Source organism: Dipodomys merriami, unplaced genomic scaffold, assembly GCF_024711535.1.
Source record: "Dipodomys merriami isolate MVZ:Mamm:240054 unplaced genomic scaffold, mDipMer1.0.p SCAF_184, whole genome shotgun sequence".
NCBI lineage: Eukaryota > Metazoa > Chordata > Mammalia > Rodentia > Heteromyidae > Dipodomys > Dipodomys merriami.
In genome coordinates, this window is record NW_027203204.1 from 1940698 (window position 1) to 1961952 (window position 21255).

General features: G+C 37.4%; 1 protein-coding gene across 1 annotated transcript in view; it reads right to left on the reverse strand.

Annotated features, from left to right (window-relative positions):
• Positions 1-21255, reverse strand: part of LOC138830143 (inactive heparanase-2) — a 444295-nt gene that overhangs the window by 168570 nt on the left and 254470 nt on the right. The window contains exons 5-6 of the mRNA XM_070026578.1: positions 16633-16804; positions 2313-2360 (exon numbers count right to left, since the gene is read on the reverse strand). Of these exons, the coding sequence (XP_069882679.1) occupies positions 2313-2360; positions 16633-16804 (220 nt within the window). The remainder of the gene's footprint in view (positions 1-2312; positions 2361-16632; positions 16805-21255) is intronic.

Genomic DNA, 21255 nt, shown 5'->3' on the forward strand with positions numbered 1-21255 from the left:
TTAGCTCCTCCACTATACTTGTCATTAGAACTTCATCTCCCTACTTCTTGCTGGGTTTTCTGCATGACTTGATGGGCAGAACCAATGATCCAATCGTATATTCTGTTCCTCTGAATAAAACAAATCCAAGAGCATGAGCTTCTATACAATCATTGAACCACAGAGATTTGATTTCCTTTATGTTGTATTTTTAAAGAAATGTCTACCTCAGCATTTCTCAGGGTTGGAGAAACAGGACATTGTCTCTGCTTTGCATTGAGTCCTCTTAGCTAGGATTTCCTGGGAGTCTTCCAGACTATCCAAGTCTTGAATGAAAATGGATAAATGGTAGATTCCAGGTGCAACTCATCCCCGAATGAGTGCTGATCCAAAAGAAACACAACCCTCTTCCTGCGTTGGGAAGTATTTTTGGCATAGGTGCAAATACGTGATGATCATCTAGAGACATGGTCAATGATTTTTAGTAGCCAATAAATAAAATGTGTTTATTAAAATGTATTTCTCCATTATATTAAAAAAAACCTACTAGGCTCATTTTATTCCATTTGTGCCAGAGAAAGTGCTTGAAGATAGAAAAAAAAAATCTTTCTCTGATCTTTCCCTGTCAGCCATGGTAATTGAAGCCATATATTCTTAGCCAGTAATTTTCTTACTCTGATCTCATGATCTCTCCTTACAAATCCTATAAATTCTTCAGATTTTAACATTTCTGCAACATTATCCACATAGTCTTTGGTCCGAGTGCTGAGGTAGAATTTCAGTTAAAGGATATTGTCTTGTCAAAGCGATAAAAGTTAAAGTGATAAAGCCCTTACAGCGAGAGAGAGACCCAACCCCATGTCCAGAAATTTGGCATTTCTGTTGTTGTCTTTGGATTTTCTACAACTTCCTAAAGCTGTAGGAAAACAGAAATAAAAGCAGTGTCTGTCTGACTTGATGGTTCTGAAGGTCAGGTCTGGTAAGGCAGATATAAAGTTGGAGAGAAGTTTCTGGAACATTGTTATTATGATGATCATGGATTTCTCCACAGGGAACTCCTAATGTACAATCACCTTAGTAAGTACCTGGAGAACTGAAGAAGTGCCACTCTAGAGAAACCAAAGTTCAAAAACAAGTGATAAGAAAAAGGAACTGTGAGTTATTATAAGTGCCATAAAATAACAAAGAGCTAGGAAAAAGAATAAAATGGGCACGTCAGTTTTAGTGTACAACGGTACCTGCCTGGTATCCCCAGATACAGGGGAAGCACAATGGCTGGGCATAGTGGCACATGACTGTCATCCCCCGTGACATGAAGAAACACAGCAGGACTACAGCCCAGGCCAGCCCAGGCATCAAATGAAATCCTACTTGACAATGAACCAACACACACAAAAGGGGGCTGGCTAGAGGCATGGCTCAAGTTTGTGGAGCATCTGCCTCACAAACCTAAGTCTTCAAAGTTCAGTTCCCACCCAGTACTGCCAAATGTAAGGAACAAAAATCAAACAACATCTACTTCTTTCTCCTTCATGCCTGTCAACGATCTCCAATGGATAGTATGACTGACTTAAACCAGAGGTCAGACAAGATCGTGTAGGCACTGAACAGGAAGGGCTAGGGTAACTAAAGGCTAGCAAGGTACAAAAGCTGGTCCAATATTGTGACCCAATAGTGGCCATCCTGGCCCAAACACCATAAAAAGCCTAAAAGAGTATTTAAGTTTACATATCAGAGAATTATCCTGGCAAGTCAAGCTACCGTTGGGCTAACAGAAGCTTGTCTCTGGAGTGCTGAGGTTTATCGCCTCTCTTGAGTCGCCTCATTCTCTCCATAGTTTCTGTTTTTTAACCTGCTTCATATTAGTGAATAGCTTGGTGCTAATTAACACCACAGCTGTCGAATAAAATGTCTCTATTTTCACATGATATATGGAGCAATTAAAACTACTTCCTCCCTTAAGCAAGGAAATTTATTCCCAAGGGAAAAGCCTGAGGAGACAAGGTGGCAAGCTTCGACTTCCCTCACCTTTCCCTCGTGACAGATGAGCTCAAGAGTACATAATAGTCCAGATCGCTAAAATGTGTCAGTGGAGTTTCTTTGTTTATTTGTGTGTGGGGGGTTTGTTTTGAAAAATAACAACATAAAATTATAGTGCTGTGACACAGCATATGCTGTAGCAACAAGTTTGGTGTTAATTTTCAATGTTTTCTTTTTCATGAAGGATAAAGGATAGCTTATTAAATGCCAGCTCTAAACTTGGTGACCTCTCATTATCTCTGGCTTCAAAGCAGCTGATAATAAAGTAAGAGCAAAAAATGATGAATACCTACTGTTGCCAGGTAACTGCATCCACCGTGCTCCCTGCCACCTTCATGAATCTGCAAGGAACAGAGAACAAAAGGTAGGGCCACATAAAGTAAACCACATCCCCTGGGTCCAAAGACAAACCAAGACCTAGAACTGGCCCATCTTCCAGCAGCTATGTTCTCTCTGAGAATCTACAGCCACAATCGTGAAAAGAGCCTAGGACAACAGTTAACCCCTTCCATCTTCCCAAGCCAAGCCCCAAAACAATGGCTCTTGTGTTGATTTTTCTATAATCAAAATTTATCAGTACCAGAGTCTAAGAACTCTGGTCTCTACTAAGAAATAAATGAACAGCAACATCTCCCAAGAAAGTACTACAATGGATGCCTTTGAAATCTGCAGTCCTCTGTCCTTAAAGAAAGCGGGGGAGGGGGAATCAACATTTACTTATTTACTAATTTATCTATTACTTATTTACAAATTTATCTATTGGTGATACTGAGGTTTGAGTTCAGGGCCTCGTGATAACTAGCTGACACTCTTTATCACTTGAACCACACACTCAACTGTTTTGTACTGGTTTGTTTCATCTATCTACTTTCCTGTCTGCCCATCTACATATCTATGTATCTATCTATCATCTATCTATCATCTATCTACCTGAAAGCTACTTTCCATGAGGCAAGCAAAGACAGTCTAATTCCAAAATCAAAACCAACATTAACTTTGAATTTTTGTCTTGTGACACTATTGTTTTTATCAGAAAATGATCCATGTCTTAAGCCCTTTCTTTTCTTGTTTGTGTCCTCTCACAAACTGGTGCTCTTCACAGCTTATTTGTAAGACAACGTGCTGAATGCAGATATCCAAAGGAAGACTCACAGGAGACTGACACGTAGACACATTGTTGTGTGCTGTGCTACTGTTAAAAGCTGACTGCTATGGGATCACAGTTGTGAGAGGATGTAGCTCTACTTTGTATGATGTTAGAAGACTTACAGTCTCAGAAAAACTTCCTAACATACATAAAACTGAATGCTGCATTGAAAGGAGAGTAAAATTTTCACCCTGAGAAGCAAAACAGGATGAATCAAGGTGAGCTGTGGGGTGGCTGGATGTCAAGTCAGTATAGGACATCAGGCTGGCCAGATCTCTAAATGCTATCCTGAGATGCTAAGAAATCCAGCCTTTATCCATGTATCCCTTTGCGTAACAAAGAGGCGACAAAATACTACAAAATAGTGCTAGGTCATCCATCTTGATTTGTTGGAGTTTTTCTGTGTTTAAACATAAACATAACCCAAAATGTCAGGACTAGATCTGAGTTTTAGCAAGACTGGCTGGTGATGCAGAGTTGGAAGGCTTTGAATACTGCTGCTCTGTTAGAGGAGAGGATTGTTGGTTTCCACTCCAGCAGAGGACTTCTAGTGTTATTGTGGCTGAGTTTAAGTTAATTCTCCTGAATATGCCTTAAAGAATTAGAAGGAAAGAGCCATAGGTAACAATGACTATGTATTTACTAAACAAAAAAAAAACTAAAGACAAAAAAACCCCAAACCCATAATGTGTATTGGAAACTAGAATCTAGAACTTCATGATAGTCTAATGTTCATATGCATTGGAGAGTTTGTTCTGCTATAAAAGTTAACTAAATCCTTAAGTAATCTTCCATTATCAAAAGTAATGCCAAAAATGAATAGGACAATGACAGAGTTTGTGATGTTTAAATTGTTAATTACTGTATCCCATAACTGTCAAAAAATTCCTAAGATCTATATTGACATGAAAATGTTCAATTCATAAATAGGATATTAAATACTTTACATAGAAGCACTTTAAAATCAAATGTTTTAAAATCAAAAGACCTATCAAGATCATGTAGAGAAAAAAACCAATTATCTTTCCTAGGCTAATTTATGGATTTAATGAAATTATAATTAGAAATCCTAGAAGGTATACTTGGAACATTAAAAAAATCATGGCAATCTTTATCTGGAAGGAGCTAAGAGAATTAAGAAAAACTGAACTAATGAATGAACATTTATTCAGTCTATCATATATTAAAGTATCCCATAAAAGTTGTAATCACTAAACCATTCGTAGCTCAGGAATCAGAAAGAAAACCTATTGAACAGAATAATTTTTCTACAATTATGTCTAAAAGTTTATCACATGAGAAGGAATTTAGTGCATGAGAAACTTAAGCTTTTTAACATGGTGCTGTGGGAATTTGTCTCTGTCAAGAAAGTAAAGCCAGGTCTTCACCAAATACCTTATTTTGTCTAAAAACTCAACTAGCAAAATACATCCTAGTTTTGTCATAGCTTTAAAACTATTTCAAACATAGAATGTTTAATAGTTATAAACATTTATCATATTATCATATTATCATCATGGTAACTTTAATAGAATAATCAAAGCAGTAAAAAAGTTGTTTTAGCTAACTTTAAGTAAGCACCTTTATTAAATATGTTAAATATTAAATAAAGTGAAAATTGCTTTAAAAACTGCATTCTTTCTTTAAATTTTTTTTAAGACAGGGCCTTACTATATAGCCTAGGATAGCAGGGTTTTGAATTCCAGCTCCTGCTTCAGCCTCTACCTCCTGAGGACTGGATTACAGCATGCACCACCACATGGATCTTTTTTCCTCTCTTGGCAAAATGATGAGACTAAGCACTTAGAAGCATTTCTACACTTCATCTGAGGGGAAAAATCAAATGTCAAATCATGTCAAATAAAATATGTATTTCTGGATAATCAAGAACACCTTTATTTTTTGCAAATCATGATTGGAACAAATACCGTTTGTTTCCAGTAGGAAATACCTCTACACACACACACACACACACACACACACACACACACACACACACACACACACACACACACACACACACACACACACACACACACACACACACACGGAAATAAAGGGAAGCTGACCACAGAAATAACACCACAGAAGAAACTGATTAGACAAAATTCCATAGCCAGTAAGGTTGAGGGCGCCCCCACAACTCCATGTCCCTTCCCTGAAAATCAGGGCTTCTGTCTCTAGATCATTTCTAGACTCTGCTTTTATGTACCTATTGGCACTGTGAAAGACATCAAGTCCAAGAAGATCCTAGTTTTCTCAGTTCTTCTTGATGCATTCTTCCCCTTTTGGATCTGCCTGTGTCTCAGAAAACAGGCCCAAGTTACAGAGATGCCTCATTTCCACACACACACGGACATCTCAGCCACAGGAACATTGGGGCTGGGGTAACACACTCTCAAGAGTGGTGCTGTCCAGCCTGAAACACCTTCTCAGAGGACCTTTATGTTTAATCTGTGGAATTATCTGAAGATTTCCAACCCATTTCCAGGCTGATCTCTCAATTTAATCCATGAATAATGCCAGTTGAAGATAACCCAGTGTGTAGATACTGACAACGAAGAAACATTTTGTTATTCCAACATTGGCTGTTTCTATTTCTGATTTATGATGACAGAAATCTGGGTTTACGGTCTCAGAAGAGGAGACTCATTTTCCTTCATGTTCACCTCCAGCTGTGCAAAGAAGGGTAACAAGAGGGAAAGGAACTGAGTCCTACCTCAAAGGAAGTTAGCCAGTACCACGCAGACTTTTCAGTCCTGGGGGTTCTTTCCTACAGAGGCAATCTGCTGCTGTAGGAAAGAACAAAACATACCTTTGGTTCTAAGAGCTCTTTTCCTTCCCTTGGGGACTCCAAAGCCTAGAGACCTTTGCTTTGTCATCCATCCACCTGCACGCACTGATGATGAATCTGCCATAGTGCTGCTTCTTTTCTCCCAGGGCCTATCATAACTCTCTCATAATAAGGACTATCGTTATGCATGGTCTTTGGGGTTTGATTTTCATTTCTGGATTACAAAAGACAAGCCTAGAAATTGGTTTCTGAATTTTGTTCCCAGGAAAGAGGGTAAATCCTTCACAGGGAGGCTGGATGTCTAACTGAGTGCATACTTCTATAATAGTACTGCATCCTGACCTTTCTAGCTCACAAAAAGAAGCTTTGGTTATATAACTGGCATTAAGAAGATGTAAAAACTGTTCTTTTTGAAGCCTAGGGAGTCTGGGTACTGGTGGCTCATGCCTATAATCTATAATCCTAGATACTTAGGAGGCTATATTCTGAAGATCACTATTAGAAGATAGCTGTGGCAGGAAAGCCTGTGAGACTTTTATCTCCAATTAAGCACTGAAAAAAGCTGGAGCTGTGGCTCAAGTGGCAGAGTGCTAACCTTAAGCCAAACACACACACACACACACACACACACACACACACACACACACACACACACACAAACACCTCAGAGACAGTGTCCAGACACTGAGTTCAAGCCCCAGGATTCATGGGGGGGGGTGAACTAGAAACATTTTTATCATGGGTTACCATAAACCAAGTTGAATTCTAGAAGAACAGCAAATGTAGACATCTTCCATGTAGCCCAAAGCCATTCAGCTTTCTCATGGCTAATTATACACACACACACACACACACACACACACACACACACACACACACACACACACACACACACACACTTAGGATACAAGGTGCTACATCAAAAAAACAGAAATATTGGAATCTCTCCCTTTTCTCTGTCCCTCATTCCTGTCTCTTTCTCCCCTTCCCACCCTACTTATATACAACATTTATATATGCTGATAAATAGCATAGCTATTTGTGAAGCCTCTGCATAGGCTCCTCTTTGAGGGCTTATAGTTCCCTTTATTTGATAAACTTCTATCTACTGATTTGAGATGCACGTGACTTCCCCAACCAATTTCTCTTGTTAAGTTATATTGACAAGATTTATTTTATTTATTTATTATTAAGGAAAAAACACCTACCACGTCCTCACTGACAGTCAGTTTACATGTTTTACAACCCTGTAAGTTTGGTATTGTCACTTTTATTTCATAGTTAGTTAGAGAACTAGCTGGAGACCACCCACACAGTACCTTGCACAACCAGGATTCAAACCCAGTTCTGACTCTAAGCTTTTTATTCTCGCCATGCAGAAATGGGAGATGTGCTCTGCATGACGCTGCTGCTTCTTTTCTTGAGCCTCTGCAGATACTGGGAATATCTCACTACCCCCTCATGTGTCTGGGAATTGGCCTTAGACTCTTTCTCAAGAGAGAGTGCCAAGCATTGTTACCTGGAACTGGCTCCCAAGATGAAGCCAATTTGCTGCCAGTGGGGAGCTGGAGGAGAAAAGACTATAGGAAAATGTCTGGAACCAGACAGAGCCACATGTGAAAGACTAACAAATACAGGAGGAGCAGATAGGGTTGCTTGACTAGAATGGAGGGAGGAGGAGAATAGGGAAAGATGAGGGATGTTGAAATACAGCTGGAAGGCTCTGGCTGGAGCTGGAAGGAACTGGCTAGAATATTATGATAGGCATGGCTCGACAATCCAAAATGCTGCTGAGGAAGTTGTAAAGACTTGGATTCAAGCAAAGAAGGCTTATAACTGACTCACTTGGTATGACTTTCTCTGGCGGTGGAGTCTGGTGAGAAGGAGCAACAATGCAGCAGGATGTCATTATGAATTTCACACAGAAAAACAAACTTTCTAAAAGCCAAAGCTGACTTTATGAGAGTAAATGCCATGGGCCTCTGGTAAAGGAGGGTTCTATTTTATTTTGTAGCTTAGTTGAGAGCCAAAGATTAAGAAGAGCAGCACCACAGAGTATAGATCGATAATGAGCCCGGGAGTAAGATAGGTACCTAATCTGGCACATGGCAGATCAGCTTACTAACTGTATGACCTTGGGTAAGTTGCTTAACTTTCTTGAAGCATGTCCTATGGAGAGAACAGAACCTACTTCCCAAAGAAGTTGCAAGCAGTACCAAGGGAATACACGTGAGAGATTAAGGGCAGTGCGGGGGAAACTGCTGACACTAAATAAATATGAGTTTTCTCTTCCTGGTTTTGGCTTGTGAGTTTATCATATGTTCACTTCCCATTCTGTGATCTAGAAAGTAAACGTAAAAACTGCTCTACTTACAATGCAAGGTAGTGATTGTCCGTACTTTAAGGCACAAAGAATCACCTGGTATTTTTGTTCTTTAGTTGAAAATGGCAATGAGTGGGTTCCATCCCTGCACAGTCTGGTCCATCAGGCTTGAGTTGGATCTTAAGAACCATACTGCATTTTAAGACTCCTGCCGGGTACATCTAATTCAGGAAGATCCTATGCCACACCTCTGGCAAATTCTGACCTTAGCAGTACGCACAGAGAATGTTCTTGGAAGAGAAAGTATGATCATGAGAAAAGAAGAGGGAAGAAAATGCACAAGAAGAAAGTGAAGAGGAATATTTCCCAAGACCTTTTGGCTTGTAAAGTGTCAAGTCTATGTTTCAGAATGCCACCCTCTTTTTCCAGTGTTCTTTCTCAGTCCCATCCCAGACTGATTTTTCTGATGTCTGAGGCAGAGAGAAACATCTTCAATAATAGTAATAACTCTTAAGCCTGAGATTGGGCAAGGAATTATGCTGCTTGTCCAGCCAGCAAAGAAATTGGTGCCAGGCTAAATAAATAAATACAAAGAAAATGTAGAAGTAATGATTGTTAACACAATTCTCAGCTAGGGGCATGAGCCAATGCTTTTCCATTAATGAGCATGAAACAGCTTTAGTCTAAGAAGAACACATTCTTCTCTTTGCCTATAGTTTGGTGAAGTCATATAACACTTTCATAGTTGAAATAAAACAGAACAATTATTAGGACTAACGCTGTGATAATTACTGCATGCACCAAATTGTCCCCAGCTGCACAGCTTTCCTCTCCAAGCAAGGATGTGGCAGAAGCAAGTTTCTAGGCAGAAAGTAGATGTGTGATTCCCCCCATTATACTGACATATTCAAGCTAAGATTTCCAGTTTCTTTCCTCCCTCAGTTCTCGGATCTGGTTAGAAGCCTAGATCCACGTGTTATGCAATAACATAAATAAAACCTGTCTTTAGGGAAAGGTAAAAGGAGAGAGTATTGGGAGAGGGAAGACTGTCTTTTCCATCTTTAAAATACATCTCTTCTTGGAAGTGGAGATGTAGCTCTAGTGGTGGAGTGCTTAAAGGAGAAAAAGCTAAGCAAAAGTGCAAAGCACGAGTTCAAGCCCTAGTACTGGCACACACCAAAATGACATCTGTTCTTTACAAATGTGGCTGTTGTTTCTTTGGCTGTGCTAGGCATTGTGCTAAGCACTTTATATTAATTGCTTACTTTGTTTTCACAACACACCTAAGAAAAGGGTAATTTCACCAGCCCAGTTTTACAGATGAGGAGACTGAGACTTTTCTTCAAAATCATCTAAACAGTGCTTAACCTGGGTCTCATCTAGCTCCGTAAGTGCATGTTCTTCACCATCCTGCCATACTGATTTTCTACAAGGACTGCTGTTAGGGAGTGAGAAATATTCATTGGGGAAGTTTTTCTGTGTTCTAAACTATCTCAAAATTTGAAAAGGTGTCATGATTATTTCAACAAATGTATGGACCACAGTATTTCTCAAAGTTTCTTGGCCATGGAACATGTTATTTTTATTTTTTATTTTTTGCTGTCCATATAATGTTGATATCTCATAGTACATTTAAGTAAGTGCTACTATAAGACATTTGTACCAAGAGTGCAGCAAATTCTATATGTTGAAGTTCAGAGGCTTCTCCTCATTTATTATTCCACTGGTTAGAGAGTGGATTGTGAAGGCCTAGATCTAAGCATGAGAATGTCAGTTCTTCTATATTTTTTCTCCTCTCCCCTTTGAACTTCTTTTTTTCTGTCAACATTCCCTTTATTTTTACACTGTCAAGACTGGAGATGTTTTCATTATTTTCTGTATCCTTGAGTTTCTTCCCTGTTTATGGACCTGGATTTCCTACAGGAACTCTTGAATTGAGTATATCTTGATTGTCTTGAATTGATCCTCTACCTCAAGTAATATTTTATCTCAATTTTTCTATCACCAGCGCTCTTTGCTTGAGTTATTTTCTTATCTGCCAATTCTTTTATTGGAATGTTGGTAGCTTTTGGAGATAAGGTGTACAAAATATGCATTCACCCATATATATATAATTTAAGAAGTTATTCTAAAACTTTGAAACCATTAATGCAATATAATTCTATAATATTTATCACTTCCAAAAGAACCCCATACCTGTTAAGTGCTCAATCACCTTTTGACCCTCTACAATCTCCACTAGCACTAAGCAACCACCACTCTGCTTTTTTCCTCATAGAGTGTCTATTCTGGACCTTTCAAATAAAAACAACCAGCTATGGGCTGGGAATGTGGCTTAGTGAGAGAGTGCTTGCCCAGCATTCATGAAGCCCTAGGTTCAATTCCTCAGTCCCACATAAACAGAAAAAGCCAGAAATGGCGCTATGGCTCAACTAGTAGATTCTAGCCTTGAGCAAAAGAAGCTCAGGGACAGTGCCCAGGCCCTGAGTTCAAGCCCCAGGACTGGCAAAAAAAAAAAAAAAAAAAAAAAAGACCAAGTGAGAGGATGAGCCATCGAGTTCAAGTCCCAATACTGGCACCGAAAATGAAAAAACAAAGCAAAACAAAAAATAGAACCAGTTATGTAAAGCCCTTTCTGGTTGACTTCTTTCTCTGAGCATGAGATTTCTCAGGTTCATTCATGTATGTGACATGTGTGTAATGTATGTAATATTGTATTTCTTTTTATTGTCTAATACTATTCCAGCGTAGGGACATACCACATTTTATTCATCAGTTGGTAGTCATTTGGATTGCTTCCATTCTGGCTATTATGAATAGTACTGCTATGAATATTTGTGTACAAGTTTTTCCATGTGGACCTATGCTTTCATTTGTCTTTAGATATATACCTTGAAGTGAAATTGCTGAGTTGCAAGGTAGCTATGTTTAACCTTTTGAGTGACTGCAAGCAAAGCAACAGTACCATATTATATTCTAACCGGAAGTTTTGGGATGATCCAGTTTCTCTCTATGCTCTCCAATGCATGCTATAGTGTGGCTTTGGTTACAGTTATCCTAGCATGTATGAAGTGGTCATTAATTGTGGTTTTAATTTTCATTTCCCTAGTAACTCATGGTGTTAAGGATCTATTCATGTGCCATTTGTCTATCTTCTTAGGAAAAAAATGTTGATTCAAGTCAATTCTGCCTATATTTTAATTAGGTTATTTTTCTGTGTATTGCTGAGTTGTGAGAATACTCTGGATGCAAGTCTGTTACCAGATACATGAATTGCAGATATTTTCTCCCATTCTGTATGCTGTCTACTTCCCATTCTTATGGTGTTGTTAGATGTATAAAGTTCTTAATTTTTTATCAAGTCCAACTTGTCAATATTTTATCTATTTGTGCTTGTAGTACTTGCTGTGACTTAACTGTGTCCCTCCAAAAATATTTGTCAGAGACTTAATCTCCAATGCAACTGTTTGGAGGTGGTACCTTTAAGAGGTAGATGGATTAATGCTATTATTGAGGGATTGGGTTCATCAGCACAGGTGTGGGCTTCTATTCTTTAAAACTATTCAGTATCAATTAGGTAAGTATTCTATTACAGAAGTACAATTGCTGCATGTAGGAAAGCATTGCCTAAATCTTATAAAACAAATTTATCAAGTACATATTTAGGTCCAAAATACTTCTGTTCTAATTGTATACTTTTTAATATATATGATTTCACTTTATAAATGCAATATCTCACATACTTCTAAGTATGTATCTTTGTAAAGATACAAATGATAGATTTTTATTTTAAAAAGATTGAACTTAAATTATTGTTCTTTTTAGTTTCATTGTTCATTCATGTTAGTTATGTTAACTTTTCTTTTATGCTACTGGTTTTTCTTTCTTATGCTCATGTCTTTGCTGTCTATTCACATTAATAAGCTGGTAACACTGAATATTGTTCTAGTTCTACTACTGAATTCACAGAACTTAAAATAAGTCTTTCTTTTGATTGGGATCTCTATAGGTAGAATTTATTCATTATAACAGTGATTATAATAAACTTATAAAAGAATGAAATATACTTCAAGGTAAAAAATGTAATGGGTTAATATAAAATTTTCATTCCATAGGTGATACATGCAAGCCATGCAAGACATAACCATGAAAAACCGTTTTTCATGTATTTAGATAAAAATCAGTGGGCAGTTCCTGAAAGAAAATGAAAACAGTAAGACCAGCACTTTGTTAAGCACTTTCCCTTTTCTAGACAGCATGACAGTCCCTGAAGATACAAACATGAAGAGTCTCTCTGTCCTCATGTCTCATCACAGCTCTTTGTCCTATAACTACTATGCAAACAACCTTAAGAATTGTCTTGTCCTTATAAAACTAAAGCTACTCATTATGATTTATGAAAATAGCATAATTCATTCACATTATATAATGAGTTGCAATGCTTCAATATCACAGCCAAGCTTACTCATTTTGATGCCAGATAAACTTGGAGCTAGTAGTTAAGATTAAATACTAGTCATTCGAACAATTACTTATAAGATACCAACCATATTCCTAGGTTCTAAAAATATGGAATGAATGAAACAGACAGGATTCTGATCCTCGTCTACAGTTTGTTAAGAGAGGCACATAGTTATCTTACCCATGTAATTGTAACTCCTCTGTACGGTATTCTCACAATTAAAAAAAATTTTTTTAAAAAATAGAGGCACGTAGATAAACAGATATACTGTGAACCTGATAAGTGCTCTGCCTAGCAGAAAAATAAAATGCTGTTCAAAGCCAGGATAGACCATAGAAATATCTGACCTGACCGTGTCAGAGAGGGCTTTGGGAAAAGGAGAAACAAGAGAAGAGGGTGGTATTCTACACAAGTAACACAAAATACAAATGTGCACCTACACTTGGGTGTAGTTGGAAAGCAGCCTAGATTAGATGATATAGTAGCTCGTTAGATGCAAATATAGGCAGTCAGAGGCTTTAAAGGGTTTGATTTCAAACAAGATGGATCTGATCATACGTTACATTCTTTTTTTTTCAAATCTACTCAGAAGTCCATATGAAAATATTATTAGAGTTTGACATTTGATACAGAGAAACAATTTAAGAAGGAAAATGTGAAGGCTTAAAAATGAAAAGATGGCGACTGGGAAGGTGGCTCAGTAGTAGAGTGCTTGCCTTGCATGCATGAGGCCCTGGGTTTGATTCCTCAGCACCACATAAACAGAAGAAAAAAGCTGGAAGTGGTGCTGTGGCTCAAGTGGTAGAGCACTAGCCTTGAGCTGAAGAGCTGAGGGACAGTGCCCAGGTCTAAAGTTCAGGCCCCACAACCAGCAAAAATAAAATAAAATACAATGAAAATGAAAAGATGGGTGAGATGTGAGTGGTTCTAAGAAGTCATCAATATCAGTGCTTGGTAACTAATTGCATATAGCAAGAAAGGAATGAACTGAATTGAAAATAGTCTTATTCTAGGGCCTCACAAAAAAAATTGGTAATTATGTTATGAACCAAACTTAAGTTTGGTTAGGTTAGGTTTGGTTTGACATAAAGATTGTGAAAATATCCAGCTCTTTGCATGGTTAACAGAATTCAAATATAAACAGCCATGTGGCACAATCATGCATTAATTTAAATAGAATAAATTAATAAACTTGACACTGCTTATTGCTGTGTGTGAGATATTGGAAAGAATGACATGCAGAAACACCACTTCCTACAACCTGGTTAAATTATTCTAAAAAGAAATTTGGCAGCAAATACTAAAAGCCATAAGAAATCATCATGTATTTTGACTTTTTGGAATATAGCCCAAGGATATAATTCAAAAGAAATAAAAAACCTATTTGTATAAAGATGTTTATGGTTGTGCTGTATATTACAGGCAAAACTTGGAAAGAGTCCAGATGCCCAACAGTGAGAGGACCTTGGTACATTAATGCAATGGAATATTTTATTAGAATGAAGAATGCCAAACATGAGAAGTATGCAGGAATCAGAGACCTATGAAGCAATGAGTAAAAAATGCAGAATTCAAAACGAAGCATACACAGCAATCACATCTATGTAAAATTATATCTCTATAGCCAGGAAGACTAAAAAAAAGAAGTGAAAAGAAAAAAATGACATAGCTGGTCATTTAGAAAGGTGACATTTTTGTTATTGTTAGTTCAGCTTTCTGGGGATGTTTACATGTTTCTAGTTATATTTCACTATATATTTAGTGCACATACATTAAAAAGCGAATTCTCCTTCCTCCTATCCACCCCCACCCTGAGACATAAAAGGAAAATATGTTGCTAAGTTTTTTCCCTCTCCCTAAAGGATTTTCTCTAGTCTTTTGCGACCTGTCTTGGAGTTTGGACTGATCAGGAGTCAACTAGAAAAGTGGAAAGCGAATAGCATGAACACACTTACAGTATGAATGCTCTTCATCCTGCCTGTAAACCCTATGTAACATGACCCTAGTCACTTTTCTAACTTTAACTTTCTCTAACGAACCTAGTCATTTGTCATCCTTAACTTCTTTTATACATGCCTTCCATTCTGCTAAAAACAAACAAACAAAAACAGGGCTACTGTTCACTGCTCTGTCTAGGGCTTCTGTTTCCTTTTCTCTCTACTTAACTTCTAATCATCCAATACATTACCCATCAGATACTCTTGTGCTCTTATATGCCATTTCGTTAATTTAATTACCCCCCTCACCCCTTATAGTCATTCATAGAACCACAAATGAAGTTTTAAGGTTAGTTGGGCAATGCCTATCCATCACCTTCTCACTTCATAAGTAATTGATGAAGGCAATGGATATTTTTATTATTAATTTCTCAAGTTTCTAATATGGTACCTGGAATATTTGAGTTGTTAGGAAATATCTGTATAATGAATAAATGGTTGACCCAATGACATGCTACTGAAAGATCATTATAGGTCATATAAAAACACATAAATCAAATCATTACAGTAAAATAAATAATCTACAATACAACTATGTGCTCTAAAATGATACTTTTATGTATTAGCTTTGCTTGATTATGCATCTATGAAAAGCAAGTAAAGTTCAATACCTGTGATCCTCATCTACTAATTGTAGCAAGAAAAAAGAAACTCTACCTCTCCATCTCCTTCTTCCCCATCACATTTATATTGAGTAATTTCAGAACTCAGTGTGCAAAGAAAAGCCCACAGCTACACTTTGAATAAGGATGAGGTTCATGAAAATTTTTGATGAACTAAAGGGGAAAATTGCTCCTGATAGAAAACAAGCAGAAAAAAAAGAGTGGAAAAAGAACAGACGTTAAAGTAAGAATCAATAACTTATATAAAAGAGAAAACTGCCTATGTTCTTAAGCCTAGATGGAGACTAAGTAACCAGAAAAATGAGGAGCAACAAGAATCTCAAGACATAAGGGACATTCAGGAGCTAAACATCCTGTTTATCTCATATTTGCATGGAATATCTCTAACATCTCTTGGCCTGTGAATTCCACTACAAAATACCTTAAAATATCTTATTCCTCTTTGAATTTGTAGCAATAATCATTACTGTTCCATATTATGACAAGATGCCACATATAATATATGCCTTGGTGTCCAGGGTATTGTGTTCTAGATCAACCTTTGGAACCCCCAGCCACATCATTCCTTCCCTTCCTGCTCCACTTATATCTCCACTTCCGACCTTATGTTGAAGATTCCTATCTTCAGCCTTCCTTGAACAAAACTATGGCTCCCTTTAACCGTTATTCTGTCTTATTTCTGAAAACAAATTCAGCTCAGGCATTTCCTCCGACCCTGTGTAACCAGACCCTCACGGATGTCTCCATTCTCCCATTTGAGCCTGGTCCACCACTAGGAGGACTAAGTCAGCAAGCATTTAACACAGTGTGACTCATCTGTGCCTATGCTTACAAATGGTGGTCAAATTCAGTCAAAATTCTATAAAACAATTCTTTAGTGTCCTCTCTGCTAATGAATCTATCTGTTCGGTTGCGGTTTAACCTACAAATACGTTAGTGTTTCCTGACCTTTTCACTTTCAAAAAAAGTATAAAAGATGCTATGAAATGCTGTTACCTTATAATATTAAAAAAAATAATAATGCGTCCCCTCCAAACCATCCTAGAGATTGGGGTCTACCTCCCTCCCCACCCTGCTACCCTCTTTTGACTAGGAAGGGCCTATTGTTTGATGAAGAATTTCTAATTTAGAAAGGGATAAGACATGAGGAGAAAAGGCCCTCCTTTATTCTGAAGTTTGAAAATAAGCAGAAAAAGAACCGCAAGTATTTTATTTCATTACATTCGATGGATAATGCCGTTATGAACAGCTAGATAATCTGACCTACCCATCTAGCAGAGCAATGACGTTCTTTCTGGGCCGCCCAATATTAGGGCCATACAAGCTGGCTCTGGAATAAATCTTGATGGACTGCAATAGGCTCTTCAGCTGGATGTAATCCTTTCCCAACTGGCTGCCATTTACTGCGCGGCCATGCATCGTCCGATAGTTATTTGGCTCTAGATTAAAAATAGACATTGAATTAGAATTGAGAAGGGTGAGGTTCTGCCAACTCTTTTTCATCCAGAGATCTCTGTCTTTTCCTTAACAGCAGGAATCAAACAGGAGGTATGGATTATCTTAAATTGAGGAACCTACCCCAACAAGCAAGTCAAGTTATCAGTACTTTCAAACTACTCTTAAAAAAAAAAGATAAAAAGTCTTTCCATTTCCTAACTAATGGGGCAGTGTCATTCTTTTTGATTTTATATTAAGTGAAGTAAGCCAGGCCCAAAGAAACATAGGTCCCATGGTTTCCCTTATTTGCAATAACTACTATTCATCTAGGATAATCTTACCAGACAAGTAGAAAGTCAAAAGCTATGCACATATGACCACATAAGATGATGCTAAGTGAAATGAATCCCAAAATAGGGACACAAGAGGTTTTATCTTTGCTGCTGTTGTTTTTAATGTACTTATAATGTACTATGTGATATTTTCTGTTTCTTTTGTATGTTCTTCCCCCATGATACACCCCCTGTTTCACAGTATTTGATTCTGGTACCCTGCATCTTGTATATACATTTTTCTAATTTGGGGAGGGGAAGGGAAATAACAAAATGCTGAATCAAGGATACAGGTTGACCCATTGTAACAATGAGATGTACAAGACACTATGTTGAAAATGAACTTTACAACTTTGAGGGGTGGGGAGGGAGGAGTTGGGGAGATGGTAAGGGAAGGGATGGTAAGGGAAAACCAAGGAGAGGTAACAATGCCCAATAGGAAATCTACCCAATACCTTACTCACGTAACTGTAACCTCTCTACGGTATTCTCACAATAAAAAAGAAAGAAAAAGAAAAATCACCAATCCCCATATTGTTTTTAGGTGATATTTTATAATGTATGGTATGCTGGTGTAAATAGTATCCCCTAAAATGTACATCTACCAGAACCTCAGAATGAGACCTTATTTGGAGACAGCTCCCTACAGATGATAGTACAGTAAACTAATACTGGATTAGAGTAGGCCCTAAACACAAGGACTGCTATCTTTTATAACAGATAATATGGATACACAGGCAAGATTGCTGTGTGATGGAAAATTTGAGGACTGAAAAATACGTTTTTATGTTCATGGTTTCCGGCAGCTATTGGCAGCTAGGAGAGAGGCATGAAAAGATTCTCCTTCAGAACTTTCAGAACTAAATCTGTTGATGTTTTGATTTTAAATTTCTAGCCTCCTGAACAGTGAGAGTACATTTCTATTGTTTAAAGAGCTTTAGTTTATGGTAATTTGTTACAGCAAGGCCTAGAAAAATTAATAAGAAGGGAAACTTTCATAAAGATATCATTGTATCAAAAAGTGGAAAAATAAAACCTTAATGTTCATTAAAAGCTAAACAGTGGAGTGAAATACTTTTGAGTAAGACCTTTTCCCCCACCTTTAATCCAAAAAGTGCATAAAAAATTTTAAAACAACCTCTGGGATGGAAAATAAGGAATTTAAATATTAGATTTATAGTTTAGCATAAATGGCCTCAACTAAGCAAAGCACTTCTGAAGAAAATGACACACTGGAAATATCACCATTCCAGATTTCAAAATGTATTCTTCCTGAGCCATTGTTAACAAAAAAATCAACAAACATTGACATGAAGAACAAGGGAAGAGAAGTAAGAATCCAACTATAGCTTTATGATTCTCAAGAAAGATGCCCCCCCCCAAAAACCCAACACATATATTGTAGCAAAGATCACTCTTCTATAAATGATGCTGGGAAAACTGGATAGCCACATGTAGAGGATCAAAACCAGAGCTCTATCCCTAACCTAACACAATAATCAATTCAAAATGACTTCAATGTGTGACCTAAAGCTTTGGAACTATTAATGAAAAACGTAAGAGAAACATTTTAAGATATAAGTATAATCAATGACTTTCTGAATAGGATTTTACTCATGTGAAATATGTTAGGATTGATAAGTGAATACTGAAATGTTATTAAAATATCTATATTAAATCCCTGGAACTGAAGCCCACAACTTACATTGGGGTGTGCTATATGGATTGTGTCCTAGTATAGGCTTTGCAAGGTGCATGACACCATGCATTCACAGTGACAATATCACGCAGAATAAGTTAATCAATATGCTCCCCATATTTATTCCTCTCCTCTTTCCTCTCATGAGAAATGTCTCCTGGAAACATTGGTTTGTTAACTCTGTGTATACATTTTTGCCTTTTTATGATGTCACATAGTTACAATAATGTCTCACAAGTCTTTAAAATCAACTTTATTGCTAGTAAATCTTAGTTGGAGAATGAATCTTATTCAAATTTTATTTTTGAGTTAACAAACTTTTGTAGGGTTTTCAGTGTGATATTTCTGTACATTCACATAGGGTACTTAGAAAAAAATTCACCCATACACCATATTCTCTTTCTTTTCTTTCTTCTTATTACCCCCCCCTTTTCAAACAGCATTGAGTGGGTTTCATTGTGCTGCATTCATATATACATATTTATACATACATGTATGTAATATCCTTTGATTCGCTTTACCCCTCCTCAGCCCTCCTTCCCTCCCATAACTAACCTCCTCTTAGACAGTACCCTTTTCACATTCGTGCCTCATTAGAATTACCATTATCCTCATCACCATTATTTAAGGTCTCTACCTCACAATCGATTGAAAACATGTGATTCTTGGCTTTTTATTTTGACTTATCACACTCAATTTGATTATCTCCAGATCCATGCATTTTTCTGCAAATGACATGATTTCATATTTTCTTTATGGTGAATAATATTCTAATACATAATACATTGTGTGTGTGTGTGTTTATCTATCTCATATTTTCTTTATCCATTCATTGGCTCTTGGGTACATTGGCTGAGTCCAGTTTGGATGGTGTGAGGTCAGCTGTAACCAACATGGGTATGCAGGTACCTTTTCTGGTATATTGATTTATTCTCTTTTAAATATATGCCCAAGAGTATGACTCGCAGGCTTTCTAAAGTGATGTGAAATTTGGCTTCACTTTATATAAACTGTTGTTGCCAGTGCATGTTCAATACTCTGAGCTCCAAACTAAAAAAATATCCAAATCATGTTTCAGCCTCTTGCCGACCTCATGCCGACAGCTCACTCATGCCATTGAGGTGACTGGTGTATCTAGAGATCAGTCTTCACTTTTACAAGTTACTGAAGCATTTTAAAATATTTAAGAATAACAGGAAATGGTGCTATTAGACCACATCAATTAGATGTGCTCTCTTTCATAGTATCCTGTTGTGAGCAAACAAAGGCAAGTGTTTGAGAAATGAGTAGAAGGTGAAGAAAATTGTTTGTCTTATATTCCTTAAAGTATCAATTGCACTGCAACGGTGGCTCCTGTCAGTGAAAACAAATGAAGGCCCTGATCTCACCAATGATTCATCCAACTTATACACAGATGACAGTTTTCCCACAAGTGCTTCCTTTAACTCTCCAGGAGACTAACCGGAATTTAAGTGACATGTGGTTTTCCATCTCAATAATTAATTTAAATAATGCAATTCAAACATCACTGATTTCCCTTAATAATCAAAGGTTAATTAAGTGCTTACAAAAGTAAATGATGTCTTTATCAACAGGTTTGTTCTTTAATTTATATTTTGCACATATTATTTGTTGCTTTAATAATTTCTATGATGTATAATTTAATCCTTTTAAATTATAATGAGTTTCTCCAGTTCTAGGATTTAACAGCTTAGAAGCTTAATAGTTCTAGGAGGACTTAATAGCTCACTAGTAAAAGTTTATCCTGCCTGTAGTTTCAGGCAATAAACTCCTGGAAACCAGGAAGTCTTTGTTCTGTATGTTCACTCTGTCACAGAGCACTCTAGGAAGCTCTATAGAAGCAGGCCTGGCAAGAGTTTGTGTTAATCAGTTTCTTGTCGCTGTGACAAATGCCTGACAGAAACAATTTAAGAGGAAGAAAGATTTAGTTTGGTTTACAGATCCAGAGGTTTCAGTTTATTGTCAGCCAACTCTTATTACTTTGAAACTGAGGTAAGGCAGAATATTATAGCACAGAAGCATGTTGCAGAGTCTGTTCACTTCATGGTGGCCAGGAAGGAAAGAAAAAGGGAAAAGGAGAGAGTAAGGGAGAGGAAAGGGAAGGGGGAGGGGAGGGTGAAAGGGAGGAGGAAGAGGGAGAGAAGCTACCAAGGTGCCAGTGGTTCACATTTATAATCCTAGCTACTCAGGAGGCTGAAATCTGAAGATAATGGTTTGAAGCCATCTTAAGCAGACATGAGAGACTCTTATTTCCAATTAACCAGCAAATAGCCAGAAGTAGAGATGTAGCTCTCTCTCTCTCTCTCTCTCTCTCTCTCTCTCTCTCTCTCTCTCACACACACACACACACACACACCACACCATCTTAGAGCTCAAGGACATCCTTCAATTTCCACATTAT